Here is a 26073-nt window from a genome sequence, read left to right as displayed (position 1 = left end):
AACATTTTCATTGGCATTTGAAATAAAACAACTGTTCACTTTCAGCTGCACAATACAAAAAAAAAAAAAAAGGGCTAGCCTTAGTTTAGCCAGCAGCAATCCAATAAAAATAACAGTTGGGATTTTTGCCATGGAAAAAGGGTATATTTGCTGTCAACCATGAAATAACTTTCTGAGAAATGTAAAATAAGAATAATGGACTAGCTCGGGATTTGGCTGCAATGCTGTGTGTAGCCGAGTCGGGAAATATGGAAGTCTCAAGGCTTTGGTTGACAACTATAGAGGTGACACATGGTCTCCAGGGATAAGGTCCATTTTCAAACATACGAAAGCCCACAGTTCTTGCTGCAGATGGTAAGCTTCATTCTCTGAGGACAAACAGTTCACAGAGTCACACAAGTGGCATGTGCTACAGTGGCCCTGCAGTTCCCCACAGTCATTTATGTCCGCCAAGTCCATTGGACATTTTTCTTCTTGAGGATCCACAGTTTTCTTCAAAATAAGTTTTTTCTTTCTTTTCCTGACATTTTGTCGTAAGAACATAAGATATGCCATACTGGGTCAGACCAAGAGTCCATCAAGCCCAGCAACCTGTTTCCAACTGTAGCCAATCCAAGTCCCAAGTACTTGGCAACTACCCAAACATTAAATGGATCCCAAGCTACTATTCCTTATTAATTAATAGAAGTTTATGGCCTTCTTCTCTAGGAACTTATCCAAAACTTTTTTTTTAAAACCCAGTTACACTAACTACAGTAACCACACTCTCTGGCAATGAATTCCAGAGCTTAATTATGTGTTGAGTGAAAAAAAGTTTTCTTTCGATTTGTTTTGAGAGCTTCTTGCTAATTTCATTGAGTGCCCCCTAGTCCTTTTATAACCAATTTACATTTACATGTTTAAGACCTTTCATGATTTTGTAGACCTCTATCATATCCCACCTCAGCTGCCTCTTCTCCAAGCTGAACAGCCCCACCCTCTTTAGCCTTTCTTCATAGGGGAGCCGTACCTTGCCCTTTATCATTTTGGTTGCCCTTCTCTGTCAAAACTTCCTAGTAGTTGCCTTAGTTAAGTTTTCAGTAATTCCTTAAGGTTATTTATTTTATTTTTCATTAAGTTCGCTGAGCTGACCTGTATGATTTTATTCAGTGGAGCTGCATCTGCAGGCTGCCTGGGCAACCTTTTCTTTCTTTGGACTATATTATATCAAGATGAAAATTTCATTATTGATTTTGCTTCATCTGTTCCTCATCAGGTCTGTGAAGCAGGTAAGTGGCTTAAAGTCTTTTCCTAGTGCAACTAGAAAAGGTCCATTATTGATCATCACAAGGTTTGCAACAAGGCCACAATAACTCCAGTTGTGTTAGATGCACTAAGTTGTTGCCCAGAATAGTTTGGACCCAGAAGACTCTGTCTTCCTCGGCAGTATACAAGTCCAGCTCTTTGAAGTTGGTGTTAAAGGCTTGACACAAGGATCAAAAAGCTACATAAACCATTGCTGGCCAGGCCACAACAAAGAGATCCCCCTCTGGATTCTTCATTGAAGCATAAGGCCAGGAGCTACGGATTCTGAAAACTTGAGCTAAGAATTGAACGAGTAGAGGCAATGATGTGGTGATGTGACTGATGTATAGTTCTGAGTGCCTAAAAATGTGAGCAGTTCTGTATTATTCAAAATGGCCCTATCTGGAGATGTGCTCTGCTGTCAGGCATGAATGGTCTTTTTGAAAGCTCTCAGCAACAACCTACAGAGAGCTGTGAAGGATGTCCAGACCCCAGTGCTGCCATTTGCATTTTTTGAGGCAGAACTGAATGGGAGAATCTTTTTGGAGACAAGCAGTAGAGCTCATGAAAAAACACTATTCTACAGTTCTGACAGTATGCAGTATCATCTCCAGTATCTCAAAGATTTCACTGTGGGCCAATTAGGAAGTAGTTTTTTCCTCAAAAAGAAACTCTTTCCAGATCCTACTCATCCTGGGCAGCAGACATTAAGGCCCTGCCATCACAATTAAAGGAGTACTACGTATCATGCTGCCATTGTCAGAATTATGATCTGGTTTTTGACTGGGTTCAGAGAAAATGGCCAGAATTCCATTCTCTATCTTGGAAGATCTATTTTGGGGGAACTAGGATTGGATTTCTTCCAACCATCTGGCCCATCCAGTTTGCCTAGTTATCCTATCCATACTGCTAGGGTACATACCATCTGATAGCCACAGAGTTTGACCACCTGCAAGATTTCTCTTTATCCAGAACAGTATTTTGTGTGTTAATCCTTTGCACTTCCTCCATCTTGTGTAGAAGAGCATATAAGATCCTCATTTAGTTTACTCTGGTACCCAGCTTTCTCCAAGGAAAGCAGATGGCAGTCCTCACACATGGGTGACATCAGATGGAGCCCAGCATGGGAAACTTATGTCAAAGTTTCTAGAACTTTGATTGAGCCTCTCTAAGCATGCTCAGCATGCATTATACCACACATCCATTCCAGGGTCACCTCAGTCTCTCTTTTTTTTTTTCCCACAGCCTTCTTAGGAAGTTAGGTGGTTCTCTCTATTCTGTCTCGTTTTGGAGCGTCATCGGCACAGGGTCCCTCTGGTTCTCCCCTTATCTGTAGCCCGGATTTTTGGCATTTTGGGTAAGTTTACTTTCGCAGTCATTCCACCCCCCCCCCCCCCCACCCAAGCAGAGGTGCCTTCAGTGCCCACCAGCCATTGTAGGCTGCTGCTGTTGTGGAGTCTGCACAAAAGAAGTCTAAACGAATAAGACCTCATTCCTCTACTCCTCCAGGCAAGGATCACAGATTCCTGGACTCCTTGGGCAGGAAAAATCTATCAAGGGGCCATGCTAAATACAAGGAATGCATCATATCAGTTATATATGACACAATACCAGAGAAACCTGTGGAAACAGATGCAAGATCTCTCAAACTCATTGCCACAGCAGTATCAAGAAGTAGCTCAAATAATAATACATAAAGGTCTTGAAGCTGGCAAGCACGAAGTCCGAGCCACTTATGACAATTTCGAAACTGCTTCCAGAGTAGCGGCCTCCAGCATAAGTGCACGTCGCTGGGCATGGCTTAAGGCCTCGGACCTCAGGCCTGAGGTCCAAGAAAAATTGGTTGATTTGCCATGCGTAAGAGACAACCTCTTTGGCTCTAAGGTGCAGGATGCTGTAGCCCAGTTAAGGAACACACAGAAACCCTGCGTCAACTGTCATCAGTTCCGCAGGACTCTGCTGCATCTTCATCTCGCCTCCCTCCTAAGAAGGAATCTCAAAGGCCTTTCTACAGGCAGAGGCGTTACTACCCTCCAGCATCAAGGGGGCAGATCTTCACGTCCGCAGCAAATATCTCAGCCCAGGCAACCTAGAGCTGCTAGGCCTCAACCTCCACCACAGACAGGACCGACTGCAGGCTTTTGAGGCCATCACCAGAGACCAAAACCATCTCCACAACTCACAACCGGAGCTACCAGTAGGAGGCCGAGTTTCCTCTCCTTTTACAACCATTGGATACAAATAACAGGCCAATGGGTACTCTCAGTAATATCTCGAGGTTACCAACTCAATTTTGTCTCAATTCCAAGAGATTCTCCTCCAAAACCTCTTCCATTAAGAGAAAATCATATATTCATCTACAAGCAGAATTATCCACCCTTCTGAGAGCCAGAGCTGTAGAACTGGTGCCCCGGACTAAGCAGGGCAGAGGATTCTATTCCTGGTATTTCCTCATTCCAAAGAAAACCGGAAGCCTACGTCCCATCCTAGACCTCAGAAATCTCAACAAATTTCTGAAGAAAGAAAAGTTCAGGATGGTTTCTCTAGGCACCATGCTTCCACTTCTTCAAGCAGGAGATTGGCTTTGTTCTCTGGATCTACAAGATGCTTATGCTCACATTCCAATATTCCCTCCTCATCGCAAATATCTGCGCTTCCTGGTGGGTCATCAGCATTTCCAGTACAGAGTACTACCATTTCGGACTCGCTTCAGCTCCCAGAGTTTTCACCAAATGCCTGGCAGTAATAGCAGCACACTTAGACAAGGAAAGTGTCCACGTCTTCCCTTATCTGGACTGGCTAATCAGGAGTCAATCTCAACAAGGAGCAATAACTTCTCTCAATCGAACAATTGCTCTACTTCACTCTATGGGATTTCTCATCAATTATCAAAAGTCCCATCTCATTCCGTCTCACCTGCTTCAATTCATCGGAGCAGAATTGAACACCATCCTCTCAAAAAGCCTTTCTACCCGACGATCGGGCAGAGACACTTGCCTTATTGGCAAACTCACTACACTCAAAGAAACAAGCAACAGCTCATCAGTTTCTGACCTTACTAGGTCACATGGCCTCCACAGTTCATGTCACTCCTATGGCAAGGTTAGCCATGAGAATAACCCAATGGACTTTAAGATCATAATGGATCCATGCCATTCAACCACTGTCCTCTCCAATTCAAGTAACCCACCAGCTGCGTTCATCTCTACTTTGGTGGGCGCACAAGGACAACTTGTGCAAGGGCCTGCCCTTCCAACAACCAGTCCCTCAGATAATTTTAACTACAGATGCATCCACCTTAGGTTGGGGAGCTCACATAGACAATCTCCAAACCCAAGGTACTTGGACAAAACTCGAAGCAATGTTTCAAATCAATTTCTTGGAACTTCGAGCTATACGTTATGCTCTGCATGTGTTCAATGACTGCCTTTCACACAAGACTGTTCTCATTCAAACGGACAATACAATAGCCATGTGGTACCTGAACAAACATGGAGGTACAGGCTCGTATCTCCTTTGTCAAGAAGCCGCACAGATTTGGGGCTGGGCCCTGACACACTCAATGTTTCTCCGGGCCACTTATCTGGCAGGCATTCACAACGTAGTGGCAGATCGACTCAGTCGTCAGTTCCAACCACATGAGTGGTCCCTGGATCCCTTAGTAGCGACCAGGATATTTCAACGTTGGGGGCAACCAACAATAGACCTCTTTGCATCACACCTGAATCACAAAGTGGACAAGTTCTGCGCTCTGCACAGACAGAAACACCAGCCAGCCAAGGACGCCTTTGCTCGCCCTTGGAACTCAGGCCTTCTATACGGGTAACCTCCGATACTGCTTATAACCAAAACTCTAGTGAAGCTACAACAGGACAAGGGGTCCATGATACTCATAGCCCCGTATTGGCCTCGATAAGTATGGTTTCCCATGCTTCTAGACCTCTCAATCAGAGATCCAATTCGCCTGGGTGTAGCTCCCACTCTCATATCTCAGGATCAGGGTCGGTTGCGCCATCCCATCCTTCAATCCCTATCCCTGACAGCATGAATGTTGAAAGCTTGATTTTATAACCACTCAATCTTTCAACCAATGTATCTCAAGTGCTTATAGCTTCATGTAAACCTTCAACACAAAAGAATTATTCTTCAAAATGGAAAGGTGCATGCAAAAAAGTATTGACCTTTTCTCCTGCCCCACAACTTCTCTACTAGACTACTTATGCCATCTTTCAGATTCTGGTCTCCAGACATCATCTGTAAGAGTACATTTAAGTGCAATCTCAGCTTACCATAACAAGATGGGAGATGCACCAATATCCATACATCCTTTTATTAGTAGATTTATGAGAGGTTTAATTCACCTGAAACCACCCATTCGGCCACCTGTCACAGAATGGGACCTGAATCTGGTCCTAACAAGACTCGTGCGTTCTCCTTTTGAACCCATGAGTTCCTGTGATCTTAAATTTCTCACTTGGAAGACTATCTTCCTCATAGCCATTACATCGGCTAGAAGGGTTAGTGAGTTACAAGCACTTGTCACGTATTTACCCTATACAAAATTCCTACATGACAGAGTGGTTCTCCATACACATCCAAAATTCCTCCCCAAGGTAGTTACGAAATTCCACTTGAATCAATCCATAGTTTTACCCACATTCTTTCCAAGACCTCATTCTCACTAAGGAGAGCGGGCCTTACATACCTTGGACTGTAAGCGTGCACTAGCATTTTACTTAGACCACACTGCAGTCCACAGGAAATCCACTCAACTCTTTGTATCTTATGATCCAAACAAATCGGGAAAAGCAGTGGGTAAACATACTCTTTCCAATTGGCTAGCAGATTGCATACAGTTTTGCTATGAAAAAGCAGGCCTTCCTCTCCAAGGACGAGTAAAGGCGCATTCAATAAGAGCAATGTCAACCTCAGTAGCACACTATTGTTCAGTGCCAATTCTTGACATATGTAAAGCAACGACTTGGAGTTCTCTTCACACCTTTGCCGCTCATTACTGTTTTGGACAAACAAGGGCGACAGTATTCAGCCTACGGACAATCTGTTTTAAAGAACTTGTTTCCAGTTTAATCCTTCTACATCCAACTGACTGTGATCTTCGGCTGCCTCATTTTCACCAACAATACTTCACTGTTGCCTCAATCCTAAATGACTCAGCCTCTAGCTTGCTAATCACCCATATGTGAGGACTAGCTTCCTGCTTGTCCTGGGATAAAGCAAAATTGCTTACCTTGTAATAGGTGTTATCCCAGGACAGCAGGATGTAGTCTTCACGAAACCCACCCGCCACCCCGCGGAGTTGGGTCCGATACGTTTTATTATTTTATTTTTTGCTAAAGCTTACTGCTACATACGAGACTGAAGGGAGACCCCTGTGGCTGAGAATATCATGGCATGCTGAGCATGCTCAGTGGGCTCAGAGTGCCAGTCAAACGTTTCTAGAAACTTGACAAAGTTTTCCGCAATAGGGCTCCATCAATGTCACCCATATGTGAGGACTACATCCTGCTGTCCTGGGATAACACCTATTTACAAGGTAAGCAATTTTGCTTTTTCTTCAGCACATTAAACTCTGGAATTCATTGTTGGAGAATGTGGAAATAGCTGTTAGTGTAGTGTAACTACTTTAAAAAAAAAATAAGATTTGGGCAAGTTTCTAGAAGAAAAATTCATAAACCATTATTAAGGTGGACTTGGGGAAATCCACTGCTTATCCTTGGGATAAGCAGCATGGATCCTATTGATGTTTTTGGAGTCCTTCCAGATGCTTGTGGCCTAGATTGGCCACTGTTGGAAACAGGATAGTTTCCAACAGTGATGGACCTTTGGTCTGACCTAATATGGCTAATCTTATGTTCTTATTATATTCACATTTTCTTCTTGCAAGCCAAATTTGGTGAATTTGCATCCCTTTTTTGTAGAGTTATTGTATCCACAGATAAATGGACATCAATCCAGTTTATATTATTCATAGAAAACACAAAAAAAAGTGATTTTTTTCCAACAAAAAATGTTCCCGCCTTTTGGGGTTCTTGTTTTCTCAACTGTATGGACAATTCAGGTCTCAATTTTCTGTGCATATATTAAAGGAGCCTGTTCTCTCTGAACCAAATAAGATGGAAGAAAGGGCAGCAAAGCATTATGGATATTCTACTCTGTGCTTTAAGATCGAGAAATATAGAAGTTGTAGAAGCAGCCTATGTCACAAAACTTTATATGGCTATGCCACCAGACTGTCTTCTTTTTTGGCTTTGCCTGAAACAGAGTCTGGACATTTATTTGGACGCTGCTTATCATTAAACATTCCCCAAACACGCAGACATCTCTATACAAAGCTGAACTGTATTTTTATTAAAAAAAAAAGAAAGAGTGTCTGCTAATCAAAGGGCAGACACCTTATCCCATATGCATTGATTATTGCAATTTGGCTACTAGATAAGCCAGAGTAGAGAGAGAATCCAGGAGCACACCAGTATCCAGAACAGCCACCATTACTAATAGAGGGCCAGCTTTGACAGAGCAGAGATTTTGCGATTTCTATACCAGAGCTGCTCGTTCTCTGTCCTGTCTCCTGTGACCAGCCTGCGGATGCTGTCCTGAGATTTCCGCACCAAGCCATTGAGCCTTCCAGGCTTGCACACAGGTGGCCATGGACGTTGCTTTCTCAACAAAGAGAACCTATCCAGTTCTTTCAATTGCTGTTTGCTAGAGTTTAATTCTTAATTAAGATGGTCTGAAGTTTCTCTTAGCTGTCTAGGAGTAGATAGCTTGCAATTTATCTGAATAAAGAAATCTGTGATGACATTTAGTCAATGGTTTGTTGTGCTAATTTAGAAACTAAAAAAGTGCATCTAGCTACCTTGAATCACTGAAGCAATTGCTACATTTATATGTAATACCTAATCATTTGTTTAATTGATAAAAAAAAAATGACTGAAGCTAAGCAAATGGAAGTTCTTTATTCTGAGTACAGTCGGGTGAATAAATTCTACTCTAAGAAATGAATGCTTCAAGATTTGTAGTAAAACTCTGTATAGCACTCTGTGACCTGCTTATCATCAGAGAAAATATTGTTTACTAGAAAATATAATAAAAAATGAATATTAAACCAGAAAGCAATGTGATGGATTGGTTTCCTTATCCCCAAGTGGATTATTTATTTTGCCAGGAGGAGATCCAGTTGAATTACCTAATAAGCAGGGACTGTCTTTGAAAGTTTCTGTGATAAAGCTGACAAAATGAGTGGGATCATTAAAAAAAATATATGCTAGATTAAATGTGGAATGTGTTAGCATGGGAGAACAATTTGGGGAGGTTATAGATGAGACATCTTAGGATAGTATTTTGATCACGGGCAGGTGGGTTTTGTTTCTTTGCTTTTGATAGGAAATGGATATAAAGTGCTTTTTAGATGGTGTCTCACTCCTTAATGATTGCACAAATTATATCCCGTTATTGATGATAAATCTTTGAGGCTACAATTAAAAAAAACAAGACTCTAAATTTCTTTTGCTGAGAGTTCCAGTTCCTAATATTGGCACAAGCTCTGTTTTTGCAAATATCTGTTGCCTCCCACTGTGAGCTGGCTTATTGGTGGAAGAAACTGATTTTGCCCTCTTATCTTTAGTGTGTTTTCGTGTCAGGAGAGTTTATTATATGGGGAAACTTAGTGCTTATAAGAATGATACGTTGCCAAGGTTCAACAAAATGTGGAATCCTTATATATCATGGCTGTCTGAAAAAGATTCTGCAGAGTCAGATGGGATGGAATGGAGATTCATGTAATTTTTTATTTTATCTTACAGAATATGGGGGTTGAGGGTGGGTTGGGGGGTTTGGGACTTGTTTCAAAACTGAGTTGATGCACTTCTCTGCATAAATGAACTTCTCTGCATAAATGAAACTGAAGGGAGTTGTAGGGTCATTGCACCCCAGAGTTCTGAAGGAACTAATAAATGAAATTTCAGATCTATTAGTTTAAATTTGTAACCAATCATTAAACTCATCAATTGTGCATGAAACCTGGAGGGTGGCCACTGTAATCCCAATATTTAAAAAGGGTTCCAGGGGCGATCCAGGAAACTATAGTGAGCCTGAATTCAATGGTGGGAAAAATAGTGGAAACGATTCTAAAAATCAAAATCACAGAGCATATAGAAAGAACATAAGAAATTGCCATGCTGGGTCAGACCAAGGGTCCATCAAGCCCAGCATCCTGTTTCCAACAGAGGCCAAACCAGGCCACAAGAACCTGGCAATTACCCAAAACACTAAGAAGATCCCATGCTACTGATGCAATTAATAGCAGTGGCTATTCCCTAAGTAAACTTAATTAATAGCAGTTAATGGACTTCTCCTCCAAGAACTTATCCAAACCTTTTATGAACACAGCTACACTAATTGCACTAACAACATCCTCTGGCAACAAATTACATAGCTTAATTGTGCATTGAGTACAAAAGAATTTTCTCCGATTAGTCTTAAATGTGCTACTTGCTAACTTCATGGAATGCCCTCTAGTCCTTCTATTATCCAAAAGTGTAAATAACTGATTCACATCTACTCGTTCAAGACATCTCATGATCTTAAAGACCTCTATCATATCCCCCCTCAGCTGTCTCTTCTCCAAGTTGAACAGCCCTAACCTTCAGCCTTTCCTCATAGGGGAGCTATTCCATCCCCTTAATCATTTTGGTTGCCCTTCTCAATATCTTCTCCATCGCAACTATATCTTTTTTGAGATGAGGCAACCAGCATTGAACACAGATTTCAAGATGCGGTCTCACCATGGAATGATAAAGAGGCATTATGACATTTTCCATTTTATTAACCATTTCCTTCCGAATAATTCCTAACATTCTGTTTGCTTTTTTGACTGTTGCAGCTCACTGAGCCGATGATTTTGTCCATTTTGATGCCTAGATCTTTTTCCTGGGTGGTACCTCCTAATATGGAACCTAACATCGTGTAATTACAGCAAGGGTTATTTTTCCCTATATGCAACTCCTTGCACTTGTCCACTTCAAATTTCATCTGCCATTTGGATGCCCAATCTTCCAGTCTTGCAAGGTCCTCCTGTAGTGTATCACAATCCACTTGTGATTTAACTACTCTGAATAATTTTGTGTCGTCCACAAATTTGATAACCTCACTCGTCGTAGTCCTTTCCAGATCATATATATGATTTTTCATTATATATATAATATATATATATATATATTATATATATAGTGAAAAGCACCGATCCCTGAGGCACTCTACTGTTCACCCTTTTCCACTGAGAAAATTGACCATTTATTCCTACTTTCTGTTTCCTGTATTTTAACCAGTTTGTAATCCACGAAAGGACAACACCTCCTATCCCATGACTTTTTAGTTTTCTTAGAAGCCTCTCATGAGGAACTTTGTCAAACACCTTCTGAAAATCCAAATACGCTACATCTACCGGTTCACCTTTATCCACATGTTTATTAACCCCGTCAAAAAATGAAGTAGATTTGTTAGGCAAGACTTCCCTTTGGTAAATCCATGTTGACTGTGTTCCATTAAACCATGTCTTTCTATATGCGCTATGATTTTGATCTTTAGAATAGTTTCCACTATTTTTCCCAGCACTGAATTCAGGCTCACTGGTCTATAGTTAAAGATTTGCTTTAATGGAACACAGTCTGCATTGATTTACCCAAATGAAGCCTTGCCTCATAAATCTGGTTCATTTTTTTTTTTTTTTTGAAAGAGTTAATAACATGTGGATAAAGGTGAACCGGTAGATATAGTATATTTGGATTTTCAGAAGACCTTTGACAAAGTCCCTCATGAGAGGCTTGTAAGAAAACTAAAAAGTCATGGGATAGGAGGTGGTATCCTTTCGTGGATTACAAACTGCTTAAAAGACAGGAAACAGAGAGTCGGATTAAATGGTCAATTTTCTCAGTGGAAAAGGGTGAACAGTAGAGTGCCTCTGGGATCTGTACTTTTACCGGTGCTATTCAGTATATTTATAAATGATTTGGAAAGGAATACGAGTGAGATAATCTAATTTGCAGATGATACAAAATTATTCGAGTCGTTAAATCATAAATAGATTGTGATAAATTGCAGGAGGACCTTGTGAGACTTGAAGATTGGTCATCCAAATGGCAGATGAAATTTAATGTGGACAAGTGCAAAGTGATGCATTTTGAGGAAAATAACCCATGCTGTAGTTAAATGAAATTAGGTTTCATATTAGAAGCTACCACCCAGGAAAAAGATCTAGGCGTCATAGTTGATAATACATTTCAATCATCAGCTCAGTGTGCTGCAGCAGTCAAAAAAGGCAAATGGAGTATTAGGAATTATTAAGAAGGGAATGGTGAATAAAATGGAAAATTTCATAATGCTTCTGTATCGCTCCATGATGAGACCACACCTTGAGTACTGTGTACAATTCTGGTTGTCGCATCTCAAAAAAGATATAGTTGCGATGGAGAAGGTACAGAGAAGGGCGACCGAAATGATAAAGGGGATGGAACAGCTCCCCTATGAGGAAAGGTTAAAAAGGTTAGGGCTGTTCAGCTTAGAGAAGAGACAGCTGAGGGGGGGATATGATAGAGGTGTTTAAAATCATGAGAGGTCTAGAACAGGTAAATGTGAATTTCGGATAATAGAAGAACTAAGGGGCACTCTATGAAGTTAGCATGTAGCACATTTTAAACTAATTGGATAAAAATTCTTTTTCACTCAATGCACAATTAAGCTCTGAAGTTGGTTGCCAGAGGATGTAGTTAGTGCAGTTAGTGTAGCTGGGTTTAAAAAAGGTTTGGATAAATTCTTGGAGAAGTCCATTAACTGCTATTAATCAAGTTGACTTAGGGGAATAGTCACTGCTATTACTGGCATCAGTAGCATGGGATCTACTTAGTGTTTGGGTACTTGCTAGGTACTTGTAGCCTGGATTGGCCACTGTTTGGAAACAGGATGCTGGGCTTGATGGACCCTTGGTCTGACCCAGTATGCAATTTCTTATGTTTTTATGTTCTTAACTACCATGTATGTACAGGAAAGACTTTTACCCTTTCCAGAAAACTCTGGAAAATTCCATCCAATTGGCATGTATCAATATCACAAGACCCACTTGTGTGTCTAGTAAAATGATGTCCTCGGAAACACCTATTGCAGGTAAGCAACTTTGCTTTATTTGCTTCCTTTGTGTTTGCTTCGTGCCTTGCCTGTTACAGATGTTGGCAATCATGGCCTTCCACTCACTCTTGTCTCCGGTAGCTGGTTTATGCTATTTCAATTTTCCATCATGATGTTCATATACAGTATTTGAGCCTTTGCTACCCTCTGATCGTTCTTATTTAATCTTGCCTGTTAGTGCAAGATTTTAAATCTTTCTCATGTCCTTAAAGCTGAAGTTGTCTGTTACTTTTATAGAAGACCTCTGAATTATTGTCCTTTTTAGTAGTTCCTGTTTGTAATTTTTTGTGTCTAAGATATCAGGATCCTCCTAGTATATCACATTTCTACTGCTTTTAATCTACTTTGCATAGTTTTGCTAATTCAACTTTCTAATCCATATAGTAAAATGGACTAGATATAACATTTCAACACAATTGCTTTCATGCCCTTAAAATGAGATTTCTGTTCTTCCGTATAATTCCCAGCTGAAAAACGTCCTTGGACTATGTTGTTCTTTCAATGTCTAGCTCACTTTGCCCCCTCTGATGAAAAATATTTCCTCTTGAAGTGTTGTACTTGTTTTATTTCTTTTCTCTGTATTTCTATTTATTTTGGGCCCAGCATTTTTCTCCTATTCTTTGGGGCTTCCACCTAATTCAGAATCGGCCTTTCTTGGGCTGCAGTGCGATGAGCACTACCTGGGCTCCCCACCTTGCCATCGTTGTAGCGATGGTCTTTGGCTAGGGGTCACAGTCCATAGTTCCTCCAGAATCTGGTATATGTGCACCCTAAGATTGATCAATAGATGTCATCTTTGAATGATGGCTGAGACTTCCTCTCCAACATTTCTTCTGCAGCATCCCCAGCCGCAGTGACCTAGGAATTGAAGCTAGGTTCTCTGCATATCGACACATAGTACTGCCAGTGGAATGGCTCTTTCGATGTATTTTTATTAGACATTTTGAGTTACAACCACGTTCAGTAGCAACTCTGTACAATAATATTTGTAAATCACCTTCTGTTTCTGCTGTAAATACAGTATTTGGATTGTAGATTTACTTACCTTATCAAACCCCATCTCAAGATAAGTTGCAGTCAGGTACAGCCTGTAGTGCTTTGGCCCAGAGGGCATAAAGTCTGTACCTAAGGCACTCAGGGGTTAAGTGACTTGCCCAAGTTCACAAGGAGCATTGGTGGAAGAAGCAGGATTTGAACTTGTTTGCTTGGGTCCCAACCTACTGCTCTAACTATTAGGCTGCTATTCTTTTAAGGATAATTTTGCTGTGTAGTAATAAAAGATCTAGGGAAAAAACATAAACTTATTCAACTCAGCTGTTTATTTCTTGCCATTCACTGATATCTTTCTCTATCCTAATTGGAGCTTTTTGTGTTTGTTTAAAGGTTTTCTGATGCACATATGTGGGAGCGGCATTTGTTTATCCACTAATCATGCATCCAACATATACAGCTTCTATTCCAGAAACTATGGTCTGATTCATTTCCATATTCAGAAACATGGTTTAACAAGCTCAAGAACAGTACATTAAACCTGTGTAGTGCACACTAATGCTGGTGGCAGGGTCCTGGTCCAAAAAAAACCAGGGATGCCTAGGAAGAGGAATACAGTGTCACCAAAAGTTTAATATTTTTTTTTTACTTTATTTTTTATAATTTCCAATTACATTAATTCAAGAAAACTTGAATTAGAACCAGATACAATATCACCAAAAATTGCCAAAAAGCAAAAAATACAATTAAAGCTGTTGACCTGTGTATAGACCACTAAGGGGAGCAGGAAAAATAAAACAAAAAAGACAAGGAAACAATCCACCACCAAAAGGTTTTAAACCTTTCAAATTCAAATTAACATCTACAATTTCAGGATGCCCTATTGGCTGATTTGTCTATTGAAAATAAGGTCACAGACAGTCGTATACAATCTCTTCATTAGAAAGTCTTTTTTACTTCATAAACAAGCACCTAAAAATGCAAACAAAAATGGAATGCAAATTAAGATGTATTATTTTGCATCAGGATGCTGATATACTGCTTAAGCTTTGATTGTATTGCCTGTGAGGCAGTGTCCCTAGTGTCCCCTTGTCAGCATGTGCAGGACCGGGCTAGGAGCCTGGTTCCCTTTAAATCCCCTTGAGGGAGAATGTCTATGGGTGGGACCCTGCCAGGCGGGAAGTGCTTGGAGGGGTGTGCCCAGTACCGGGGAGGATAAGTTGTTGAGCTAGCAGGGAATGGATGAGCTCCAGGTCCTCTCTGAGAGTGGGAGCTCCAGACCTCTCTGGGAGAGGGTAGGCAGACTTCTGGGAAGTGAATAAGAGATACCGTGAAGGTGGGCAGACTTCTGGGACATGCCTAATTACTTTGAGTTGCAGAGACTAGAGAAGAGTCTTAAGTGTTGGCATTTGTTTTTGTCATTCTGATCTTGTGTTTCTGTGGCACTGTAAATAAATACACTGAAGGTACAGCAGAGTCTGAGTGTGATTCCTCTGGCTGTATCAAAGTCCTTGACCGCTCGAGTGTCACAGTGCCAAAAAAAAAAAATTATATACTTAGATTGTGGAATATCTTGTATAAAGAATGTGAACATCCTTGGAACATTTCTTATTATACTGCCTTTTTATGTTGGGTGCCCAGATGAGAGAGCAAGAGAGAGCTGGTTTGCCAATTATTTAGTGACTTTGAATCTACCTGAACCTGTCCCAGTAGTTAGGAAGGTGATGGTTAAATATGTCTTGTTTGTATATTTTATTGTGTATTTAGTGCACACCTTTTCATTGGTAGCTCAAGGTGAGTTATGTTGACCTGGCTATACATATGGATAACTAACAGCCATTACACATAATGAAACCATTCAGAAAATGATAAAGCCAGAGAAGAATTCAAGGAATATTCATTGATATAAGATGCTTTCCTTATAGCACCCCTAAACGACTGAGCACACTTCACTCAAGCTGATGAAAGAAAGGTAACCCAGACTGATGTTCGGCTCAAAGGACAAGAATGGACAATCACTTTGTGACAATCTGGCAACGTGCTGCCACTTTCTTAGAATCTCATTCAGAAAAACACTAATAAACAGAACAGTAGGAACATCTCAAATGCACACCTCGTTCAAGACTCGGACATCACATTTTCTGGCTTTGATGTTCCTAGAAAACTCTGAAGTGCAATCAAATCCTTTAGATCACCTTCAGGCCAATGCATACACCTTCTCCATAAATGGAAATTAAGAACAAGCCATAATATGATTGTGGCCATACAGCTCAAAACTATTGACCTTATAGAGAACCACTGTAATCTGTTCTCCTCAGTGGAGGAATAGAAAACTACACTGTCTTTTTTGTGGCTGGCAGACCTTGACCGAGGTTCATATTCAAAAGCATTTAGCTGACTAACTGAGAAGTTACTTGAAAAACAAACCAATGAAGGATACAAAGAAAAAAAATATATATACAGGAAAATATATAGAAATTGGGCAATGGAGGCCGGATTTTAAAACCCTGGCATGCGTAAATCCCGGGCCTTACGCACACAGGGCCAATTTTTCAAACTGGCCCAGCCATGCGTGTAAGGGCCGGGACAGCGCCATTCCTCGCTGTCCTGGAGCCTCGTGTACCGGCCAGCTGCCGGCACACGCAAATTATTTCAGGTTGGGCTCTGAAGTAACTTGGAGAAAAAAAGGTAAACAAATTTAAAAATGCTTTTTAGAGGGTGGGGGAGGAGAGGGGAAGGGAGGTTAAGGTAGAGGGTAGGAAAGTTCCTTCCGAGGCTCCTAAATTGGAGCGGACTGGGAGGGAACTGGGGAAGGCCCCAATGTGTCGCCGTGCGAATGTAGAGAAAATAGACACCCCCCCCCCCCCTTGTGTGCACTGCCGCCGATTTTATAACATGCGCGCATGTTATGGAATCGCTTGTCCAGGTAGCATGCACACATGGACTGCGCTCGTATCTTTTTAAAATCTACCCCTATATGTAATATGTAAAGTGCTCTATTGTAATAAGAAAAATTTCCAAAAGGATAAAAAAGTACTTTCTGAAATTTGTTATTATAACATATTCTTTATTCATATAATATACACAATAAAATAAATGAGCAGTCCTGATATAGTAATAACTAGGTTAAAATCTAGTATAAGACCTATGCAAACCTTGACAACCTTTCTTCCTCTCCTTATTTTAGGTCCTTTATTCTAGGTATGTTCTGATTTCACTGCCTCACACTAGTCTTTTCTCTCATTTATGTATATCTTGTATGTTATTTTTTGTTTTAAATGTGTTTTTATTGATTATGAATGTATTGTTGTTAATCTGCCTCACCATTGCAGGGTGCGAATAATAAATTATTTTAAATAAATAAAATAAATAAATACACTACAACTACAACACAATTGAATCCATATATATATATTATACAACACACACCAGAAACAATGAACACATGTTAAACTATATCCTTAGGGGTAGATTTTAAAAGGTACGCCCGATTTTTTTTAACATGCGCGCGCATGTTGTAAAATTGGGGGTCGGCGTGCACAAGGGGGTGCACAATTGTGCACCTTGCGCGTGCTGAGCCCGCTCCGAGCTGCGCTGCCTTCCCTCGTTCCCCACCCCGCCCTTCCCCCCCTATCTTTTCCTTTTTTCATTCTTCTGTTGCAAACTTACTTCAGCCAACTACCGGCACGCAATCCCTGGCACAGCGGCAAATGGCCACTGTGCCTGGAGCCTCTGACCCTAGCCCTGCCCCGGACTGCCCGCCCCTTCTCCCCCCTTTAGTAAAGCCCCGGGACTTACATGCGTCCCGGGGCTTTATGCACGTCGCCGGGCCTTTTGAAAATAGGCCCAGCACGTGTAACCCTTTGAAAATGTGGCCCTTAGTGTCTATAACCAATCAGTGAACTTACACTATCAAATTATAAATATAGAAAAGTTTTTATTTTTCAAATTTTTTTTGTTTTTAAAAAACAATTCAAAAGTATCACTTATATACTAATTTGTTAAATAATATATAAATGAAACAGGAAATTGAAAGAGAACAATCAATCCATTCACAAGTATTCTAAAAACATAATATCTCCATCAAAATGATCCATATAGTCTTAGAGAAGTTTATTCATAGTGTATCAATGTTTGCACATACAATTCAGTAGGAGAGGTTGGTCTTCAAACAGTAGGCTGCTCAGTTTTGCAAATGAAAAGCTCTTCGCTAGATGCCCTGCTTCGGCGCCTCAATCGGGCTACTGGGCAATGATCATGCATCTGTTTCACCCTAAAAATAGGGTTTCATCAGGAGAAGGAGATAGTATAGGCCTAGGGCATTTGGATCATTAGTACAAGAAAATAAAAAAAATAATTTTATTTATTAAAAATAATTTTAAAAGATACTATCCTGAGGCTTATACAAATTTAAGTAAGTTATAAAACTTTGAACATATCCTTAACTTACATAATTTAGCAGTAGAGAAAACATTTTTAAGTCATACAAATCAACCTGAAAAGCAAAATTAAAACATATCTCAATAAAGACTTTTACATCTACTTTAAATATACATTCAGCAAGTATTAAAGAAAACTGTTTTAACGTGAATATTTTAAAAAAGAAACTATCCCAACCGCACTGACCTGAGAAGATCCTTCCTCTCCCGAGTGATTTCTACAGGAAAATTACTGTAAGGCTGAATGCCACGGAATTTGACCAGTTTTTGTGTGTGTGCCGGTATACTATATATATCAAGCACCGTTCTGACTACACCACAACGTAAATGACGTCATACTAATGAAATAGAACAAAATCTTAATGAAAACATTTCTGAGTGTTCCAGTTTTAAATTAACAAGTACTATCATCACATAACAATTTTTTATGTAAACAGAAAACCTTATCCAATTATGAAAAAATATTTTAGAATAATTATACAAGAATTGTTTTTATTATTCTGTCTGGTTTTGTACAAATACCGGTGCACTCAGGATCGAACACACTGTGGCTGGTGTCCTAAAAGCTGATACATTTTTATTTAAGAATGCCTATAAATTGATGAGTGCTCCTGTCACATAAAGATAGGTAAAGAACAAACTGTAGTTTTTAAAACTATAGTATATGAGAATTATTGTTTTTATAAAGGATTCTCACACAGAAATTGTTATTGTTTATCAAACTAAAGCAGAAAATCGATTGAATTGCAAGTTGAGCGGAATATCGATGAGCCATATGTTGGCAAAACAAATAAATATCCCAGACTTCAATTGTATTGGCAATGTGCTCCAACTTACATAGAAACATACATAGAAAACGGCAGAAAACGGCAGAAGAAGACCAAATGGGCCATCCAGTCTGCCCAGCAAGGTTTTATACTTTTTTTTTCATACATTTCTGTTACTCTTGTCCCTTTAAATAATTTTTTTGGTTCTATTTCCAGCCAGTTGGTTTGGGATAGTAACCGCCGTAATAAGCAAGCTACTCCCACGTTTGTTTACCCCAGCCTGTGCAATTCAGTCCTTGTTGGTTGTTTGAATATAAATCCTCTTTCTTCATTCCCCTGCCGTTGAAGCAGTGAGCTGCGCTTGGATATGTATTCTAAGTGAAGTAAAAGGCTTGATTTGGGGTAGTAACTGCCCGTAATAAGCAAGCTACACCCATGCTTATTTGTTTTACCCAGACTATATAATTCAGTCCTTGTTGGAAGATGTCTGAATATAAAATATCTTTTCTTCATTTCTCTGCCGTTGTGAAGCAGAGAGCTATGCTGGATATGCATTGAAAGTGAAGTATCAGGCATTTTTGGTTTTGGGGTAGTAACTGCCGTAACAAGCAAGCTACTCCCCTGCTTTTATGTGGATTGCAAATCCTTTTTTCCACATTTCCTCTTGCCGTTGAAGCATAGAGCAATGTTGGAGTCGCATTAACTGTGTGTATGTTTATTGAATAAGGATATTCATCTCCAGGTAGTAGCCTCATTCCCACAAGCCACCCCCATGCCTCTTCTCTTCAGTCACATCCTCTAGACTTTATGGATACACAGTATTTATCCCACGCCCCTTTGAAATCCTTCACAGTTTTGGTCTTCACCTTTACAGATGATTGTTTTCTCATGGGATTTTGAATGACTAGAAAATATTTCCCCTGCAAAAAAAATATATATAGTTGATGTTTCAGATTAATTGCTATTCAAAAATCATTATTATTCTAAAAGAAACTCTGTTACAAAAAATAAATATTACAAATATAAAATATATAAAATTGTTCTCCACGTCTCAATGCTAAGGAGATGTTACCTCCCCTAGTCATAGTTATTCTCTGTATTATGAAAAACCGCTGCTGGACTGCATCTATTGTTTGGATGATTCATGTCGAAACAGGCAACTTGGAGTATAATCATAGGTCATAGAGTATCTTAATGCTCAAGATGATATTTTTTTTTTTAAATTGTTGATATGCACATAAATATATTTGTAATTCTCAATGCTCAATGTATTGAATATATCACTTATCTTAGCAGGCACTGATGTATGAAGGTGGTCAAATTTAGCTTAGCGTTTCAGGATGTTCTTTAACACAGTCCAGTGTCAATGAATGACTTTGGATGATTAGACGCTGTGGCATTTCAAGAGTGAAAACTCATTCTCTGCTTCAGGAATCTAGAAACTGCTAAGGAACATCCTTCTTGTATTACAGTCCAAAACCAAATGTATCAAGCATGTCTGAGCAAAGGAAAATAAAGCATGTTTCTCAGAGGACAAGCAAGGATGTAATCCTCACACATGGGTGACATCAGATGGAGCCTCGATGTGGAAAACATGTCAAAGTTTCTAGAACTTTGACTATGCACATTGAGCATGCCCAACAAACCCTATACAAATGTGTCCACGCAAGGTCACTCTCTAGTCTCTCTTTTTCCACGAAGCTGAAGCTTTGGGTGTGAGTGAGCCTACTTTGGCTATTTTTGTCCTTGTGGAAACTTTTGGTTTTTCTTGTGTTTTTTTGCATTTTTTTCTTACTGTTCTGAGGCAGGGTCTCTCTCGTGCCCTCCTGTAGCGCCTCCTAGTCAAGGTTTTCAGCGATTTGAGTAAGTTTCCTTTCGCGGTCGATTCCCCATGGTGGCGGTATATCTGTGCTCACTGGATGATGCCCCTCTGTTATTGCCATCAGTTTGCACCCCTTTTGTCTGTCATGGCGACGTCCCATTTTTGGTGATGCTCCCAGTGCCCGAGGACCATGTCCATCACAGATCCACATGAAATATGTCCTCTGCCTGGGGTCATTGCATGACATCGGATTGCTGCTTATGCACCAAGATGATCCCAAAGGGATGTTGGCCTTGACTCGACAAGATGAAGTAGCTGCTTGGGTCAAAGAAGTCTAAACCATCGGCAGCCCCATCTTCTTCTCTGTCAGTCGTCTTCCACGCTGCATGCGGAGCTTGCTCTCTCCTCAAAGATTGTTGTTTTTCTGCTCTTCTTTTTCAAGAAGTGAAAGTTTGGATTTGTGATCATGCCGCCGCAGCCGCCGAGAGTCAAATTTTGCCAGTGTGGCAAAATAATGACTGCAATGGATGGGCACAATTACTGCTATTTGTGCCTCGGGCCGGACTACGACCATGCGGCCACGTGTCCCCTGGGCTCAACAACAATGCACCTACTTGAGTCTAAGTGTTCTTGTGTCCCTGGCCCTAAGCATAGAGTATTATTTACAACCGCCAAGATCTCCAGGCTCAGAGAGGACAACTCAGGGTCCTATGCCCCCAGCTCTGACCATCTGTTAGCCCATTTCTCCATGGGGCCCCGGCTGGACTGCCCCAAGAAGTTGAAAAAGCCTCCTCCTTGGGACCCCTGGGACAGCAGCAAGGCCCAGGGAGCAAAAACCCTGATCCTCAGCGCCCACAATCGGTGAAGAAAGCATCGGGAGATGCAACAATGCATCAGCCATGGCACCCTGCATCATGTGGTGTAGAACCACTGACACACTTGCTCGATGCATCACACACACCCCAATGTATCATCCAGCACCAAGCACCATTGCGCATCAAGGACCACGTCGTGCAAAGGACGAATCTGCACTCGATGCTCAGAGCATCAGCATAGTAAGCCAACAGACTCGATTCAGCTAGAACGTTGACGTAGGCACAATGCAGCTCAACACAAAGCACACCCGCACATCACCAGGACCCATGATCCTCCAAGGATTCGGCTCTGTAAGCAGCGCGACAAGGGGCCATCCTCCCTGACTTAAATCTGTTATTCTACGATGAGGAGCAGGTGTTGGTCATGGAGTTCAGGAGCTCCTCTCACTCCTCAGACCAAGTCTACCTTCGGACCTTTCTTCGGTCTCCAGGCACCAAAAGATCAGCACCGCACCTGCAGGAGCGTCACAAACCATCTGCTTTGACAGAACGTGTGAAGGTCTGGCACCGGGACGGATTCTGTTAATCTTGGCTCTGGAAGGAGGAGTTAGCAATCTGTTATGGTTTGCTCCCCCAGAGAGGAGGAGATAGCAACCTGTTACGGATTCTGTTAAGGAACTGCTCCTCCAGAGGGGCGGAGTTAGCAGTCTCGTTTTGACTCTGTAGGCGGAGTTAGCAGTCGTTGTAACTCTGTAGGCGGAGTTACCGTCTGCTTGTACTCTGTAGGCGGGTTAGCAGTCCGTTGTGAATCCCTTTGAGGAATTAGCAATCTGTATATAGATGCTCCCCAAAGAGGGCCAATCAGTTGTGGGTTTGGTCCCCACAGAGTGGCAGTCTGTTATGATTACTGCTCTTGTAGTGTGAGAAAGAACACTTAATATAAGTTGGTTGAATCCCTGGGCCGATGGCAGATGACAGCCCCCTCAGAAGGATATCCCTGAGAGGGGACCACTGGCTAGGCTGGAGTATGGAGACAGACACAGATAGTCTTATTAGACAGGTAGTAGAAACACCAGAGGTGGCAGTAGTGAGCTGATGTGCCCGGCAGGGCTTGAAGTCCCTCAGATACTGGAACTGCAGTCTCTGGGTTTTGCTGAGCTGTGTAGAGAAGAAACTATAGATAGTGAGTAGACAGGGTATGCTGGATACATAACCAGTAGTAGATGATACACTCACATAGATCATTAAGAAGGCTCAGTAGCTGGAAAGTTTAGGGCCTCGAGGAGTGAGTACCTGGTTCCAGGGACAGCTCTTGAGAGAGCGATGGTAACTCACAATTGTATATATCTGTAACTGGCTTCTATGAAACATAGTCTTCAGTATGTTCAGGAACAGGAGCCTCTAGGCGTAGTACTGGTTCCTATATGCAATCTGGAATAAGAACTCACAATATCTGTGTATGCGATGGCTTCTGAAATAGAAGAGAGTCTTGGAGGGTTTTAGGAACATGGGCCCTCGTGGAGCAAGTACCTGTTCCTATCTGCAATATGAATAGTAATTCACAAGATATAGGTATGCAATAGCTTCTGAGATAGAAGAGAGGTCTTTGAAGGGTTTTAGGAACATAGGCCCTTGTGGAGCTAGTACCGGTTCCTATCTGTAATCTGCAATAGCAACTCACAATCTCCGTTCCTGCGATAATGTCTTAGACAGAAGAGAGTCTTCAGAAGATTAGGAACATGGGCCCTCGAGGAACGAGTACCGATTCCTATCTGTAATAGAACTCAGTGTTCACGTCTGTGATTTTCCAGGCAATATGGAGTCTTCTGAGCATTCAGGAACATAGGCCCTCGAGGAGCGAGTACCGGATTCCGTCTAGCAATCTGAAATCAAGAAGAAAGAGCAGGGCCCCCGAGGAGCGGGTACCCCTTGGTAAGTTTGTGGAGGGTAGAGCAGCGGAGAGAAATCCTCCTCCTTGCTAATGCGATTCGTAAGTGCAAGCAAAGACCTTTTAAGTTGGGAAGCGATGATGTCATTACGGGGGACGCCTTCAAGGTTCATGTCCTTGCTGTACAAACTTCTGGAGCACGCGCGCCCTACGTCGTCGGGAACATGGCGGATCCGCAGCATCAGGCCAGCCGGGGACTCTGGGAAGAAGACGGCAAGGAGAAGGGCCGCAAGCAGCATCTGACCGTCAGACCCGAAGGGAGTCACCACAGAGGTAGAGAGGGTGAGCGAGGGCAGAACAGGCATGAATGCAACCACCGGGGGTCCTGATATAGACATCCTTCTGGCAGCAGTGCCCCCTAGGAAGCCCTCTGGGGGAGGGACTCGTCACCTATGCAGGAGCAAGGGATGTTAGCCTCTCAGGTATTGTCCCAGATTCAAAGATCCTTTCCCAGTTCATCTTCTCAGTGGAGGAACTAAGGCAGAGTGCCATGTCCTCGCCCTCTTCTAAGGGAGGACTCCCCTCAAGTTTAGACTACTTCGCCTCTGCAGGAAGACGTCAGCCTGGACTGCAGATCTAGCAGTCCAGCTCCAGGGCACACACTCTTTCCACTCACGTCCCTGGGTTCTTCAAGGTACCATCAGCCCCTCCAGAAGGGCAGCCAGAGCAGACCTCCCCTCCAGAAGACCTGTCATGTTCCAAGTTGTGGAGAAGGTGGATGCAATTTGAACATCGAAATATGAAAATGTATCAGCCCCATGTGCAGAAGTCTTAGGGATCCTGAAGATATTTGAAATACCAGCCAACTAATAACCTTGCCTTCACATGTTGTTCTGGATGCAGTCATGACAAAGGCTTGGGAGTCTCTGTTCTTGGGGCTGGCAACTTCTCAGAAATGGACCTCAAGTTACGGATGAGGCAGTCTCCATTCTACACGCACAGTACAGTTACCACATGCATCCGTGGTAGAATCGGCTATGAAAAGAGCAAAAAAGTCAAGCCTCCATTCCAGTATCCCCTCCAGGGCATGACTTAAAATACTTGGATGACTTCTGAAGACATGATTTTCCAGGTGGGGATGCTGAATGCCAAGATCCATCAGCATCAGTTTTATATTACCCAATACTTCTATGAGTGCCTGCAGTTCCTCAAGCCCTTTGTCACCACCGCCCCATAGCAAGAGGCCCTGCCGCAACAGTTCCATGACCTGGAAGAAGGTCTAAGTCACTTGTTATGTACAATCTACGAGGGCCTTTGAGACATCAGCTTGTACCAATGCAGGAGGCATTGCCGCCTGTCGGATGGCGTGGCTTAGGGCTAGTGCCGTTTGTGAAGACGTTCACGAGAAGTTGGGCAGACCTCCCTTATCCCCTGGACAACCTATTTGGGGACAAGCTCTGAGAGATGGTGGCGTGGCTGAAGGAGCAGAACATTGCAGTGCTGTCACTGGCAACCCAGCAGAACAGTCAGTGTCGAAGAAGTACTATCCAGCATACAGGAAGGGCCTACTTCCAAAGACTATCTTATCGACCATATTCAGCGTACCGCCCGACTGCTTACCCCCCAGCAAGACCTCAGCTGCCACCAACAGCAGCAGACCCAAGGCAGACAAAGGGTCCAAAGACAGCAATGCCTTCTGCCAGCCAACAACAACAACACAAAGCCCCAGCAGGTTTTGGAGACACCAGGGCCACTTTTGCTACTACATGTAGGGGAAGATCTCCCATTTCTACCACTCTTGGGAAACTATCACACCTCTGACCATTGTGTCCTCTCCATTGTCAAGGAGGACTAGTCCCTCCAATTTTCAAGACCACACCTACTCTTCCTCAAAGAGTGAGCCAAGCATCAGGCCATCTTAGGGATCTTCTCTGGTTGCAAGAGGAAGTCTCTACGCTGCGCCCGAGTGTTCAATCTGGATTCCCAAATTGCAGTTGGATCTGGGATTCAACTCTCATTATTCCTCATTCCCAAAAATTAGGAGGGCTACGCTCCATCTTGGACCTCAGACTCTCAACAGGTTTCTCGAGAAAGAGAAATTCAAGATGACGTCTCTCAAGTCCATCGTTCCCTTCTCATCCCAGCAATTGGATGTGCTCGCTGGACCTCAAGGATGCTTACTCACATATCCATATGCACCGTTCCTCCTGACAGTACCTGTGCTTTCAGGTCAACAGTCAACATTACCAATACAAAGTTCTTCCTTTTGGTGTCTCGTCTGCCCCAAGAGTCTTCACCAAGTTTCTAGCAGTAGCAGTGGCCCACCTCAGGAAGCAGGGAATCCAATTGTTCCCATACCTCGGCAACTGGTTGCTGGTGGCATCCCAGCCCAGCTCCCTGCAGAGCAACCTACTGACTATGATTCAATGCCTGGAAGGACTTGGATTAATAACCAATTATGAGACATCCAGCCTTCAACCAACGCAGAACCTCCAGTTTATCGGCGCCCGCATAAGTGTACAGCTCAGGGACGAGCATTCCTCCCAGTGGACAGAACCCAAGCGCTGCGCACCCTGGCCATACAGATGTGACTGTACTCACACTTCGGCCTTATTGGACGCTGGTTTTTTTTTTGCCTTTTAATTTTTTAGCCATATCTTTTGAGAACCAGATCAGTTTTTGTTTACCTTTCTAACATAGGGGCTGATGCAATATCGGGCGCTGAGCTCAGCGCACCGGTGGACGCACATTTTGGACGCGCTAGACATACATCCAATGCAATATCAGGATTAGTGCGACCAAAGCATGTGTAGCTAATTGTGCTTATCACATACAAATGCCATGTTGATTGAGGCTATTAACTAGAACC

The 26073-nt window shown here is 42.2% G+C and overlaps 1 protein-coding gene across 1 annotated transcript in view; it reads left to right on the top strand.

Moving 5' to 3' along the window:
- MNAT1 (MNAT1 component of CDK activating kinase) overlaps positions 1-24300 on the top strand; it is a 317645-nt gene extending 293345 nt beyond the window's left edge. Inside the window, exon 8 of the mRNA XM_029597428.1 lies at positions 24108-24300. Coding sequence (XP_029453288.1) covers positions 24108-24300 — 193 coding nt within the window. The remainder of the gene's footprint in view (positions 1-24107) is intronic.
- Positions 24301-26073: the final 1773 nt, after the last annotated feature.

Source organism: Rhinatrema bivittatum, chromosome 4 (assembly GCF_901001135.1).
Source record: "Rhinatrema bivittatum chromosome 4, aRhiBiv1.1, whole genome shotgun sequence".
NCBI lineage: Eukaryota > Metazoa > Chordata > Amphibia > Gymnophiona > Rhinatrematidae > Rhinatrema > Rhinatrema bivittatum.
The sequence above is the reverse complement of the archived record's forward strand: the minus strand, read 5'-3'. Positions and strand labels throughout refer to the sequence as shown.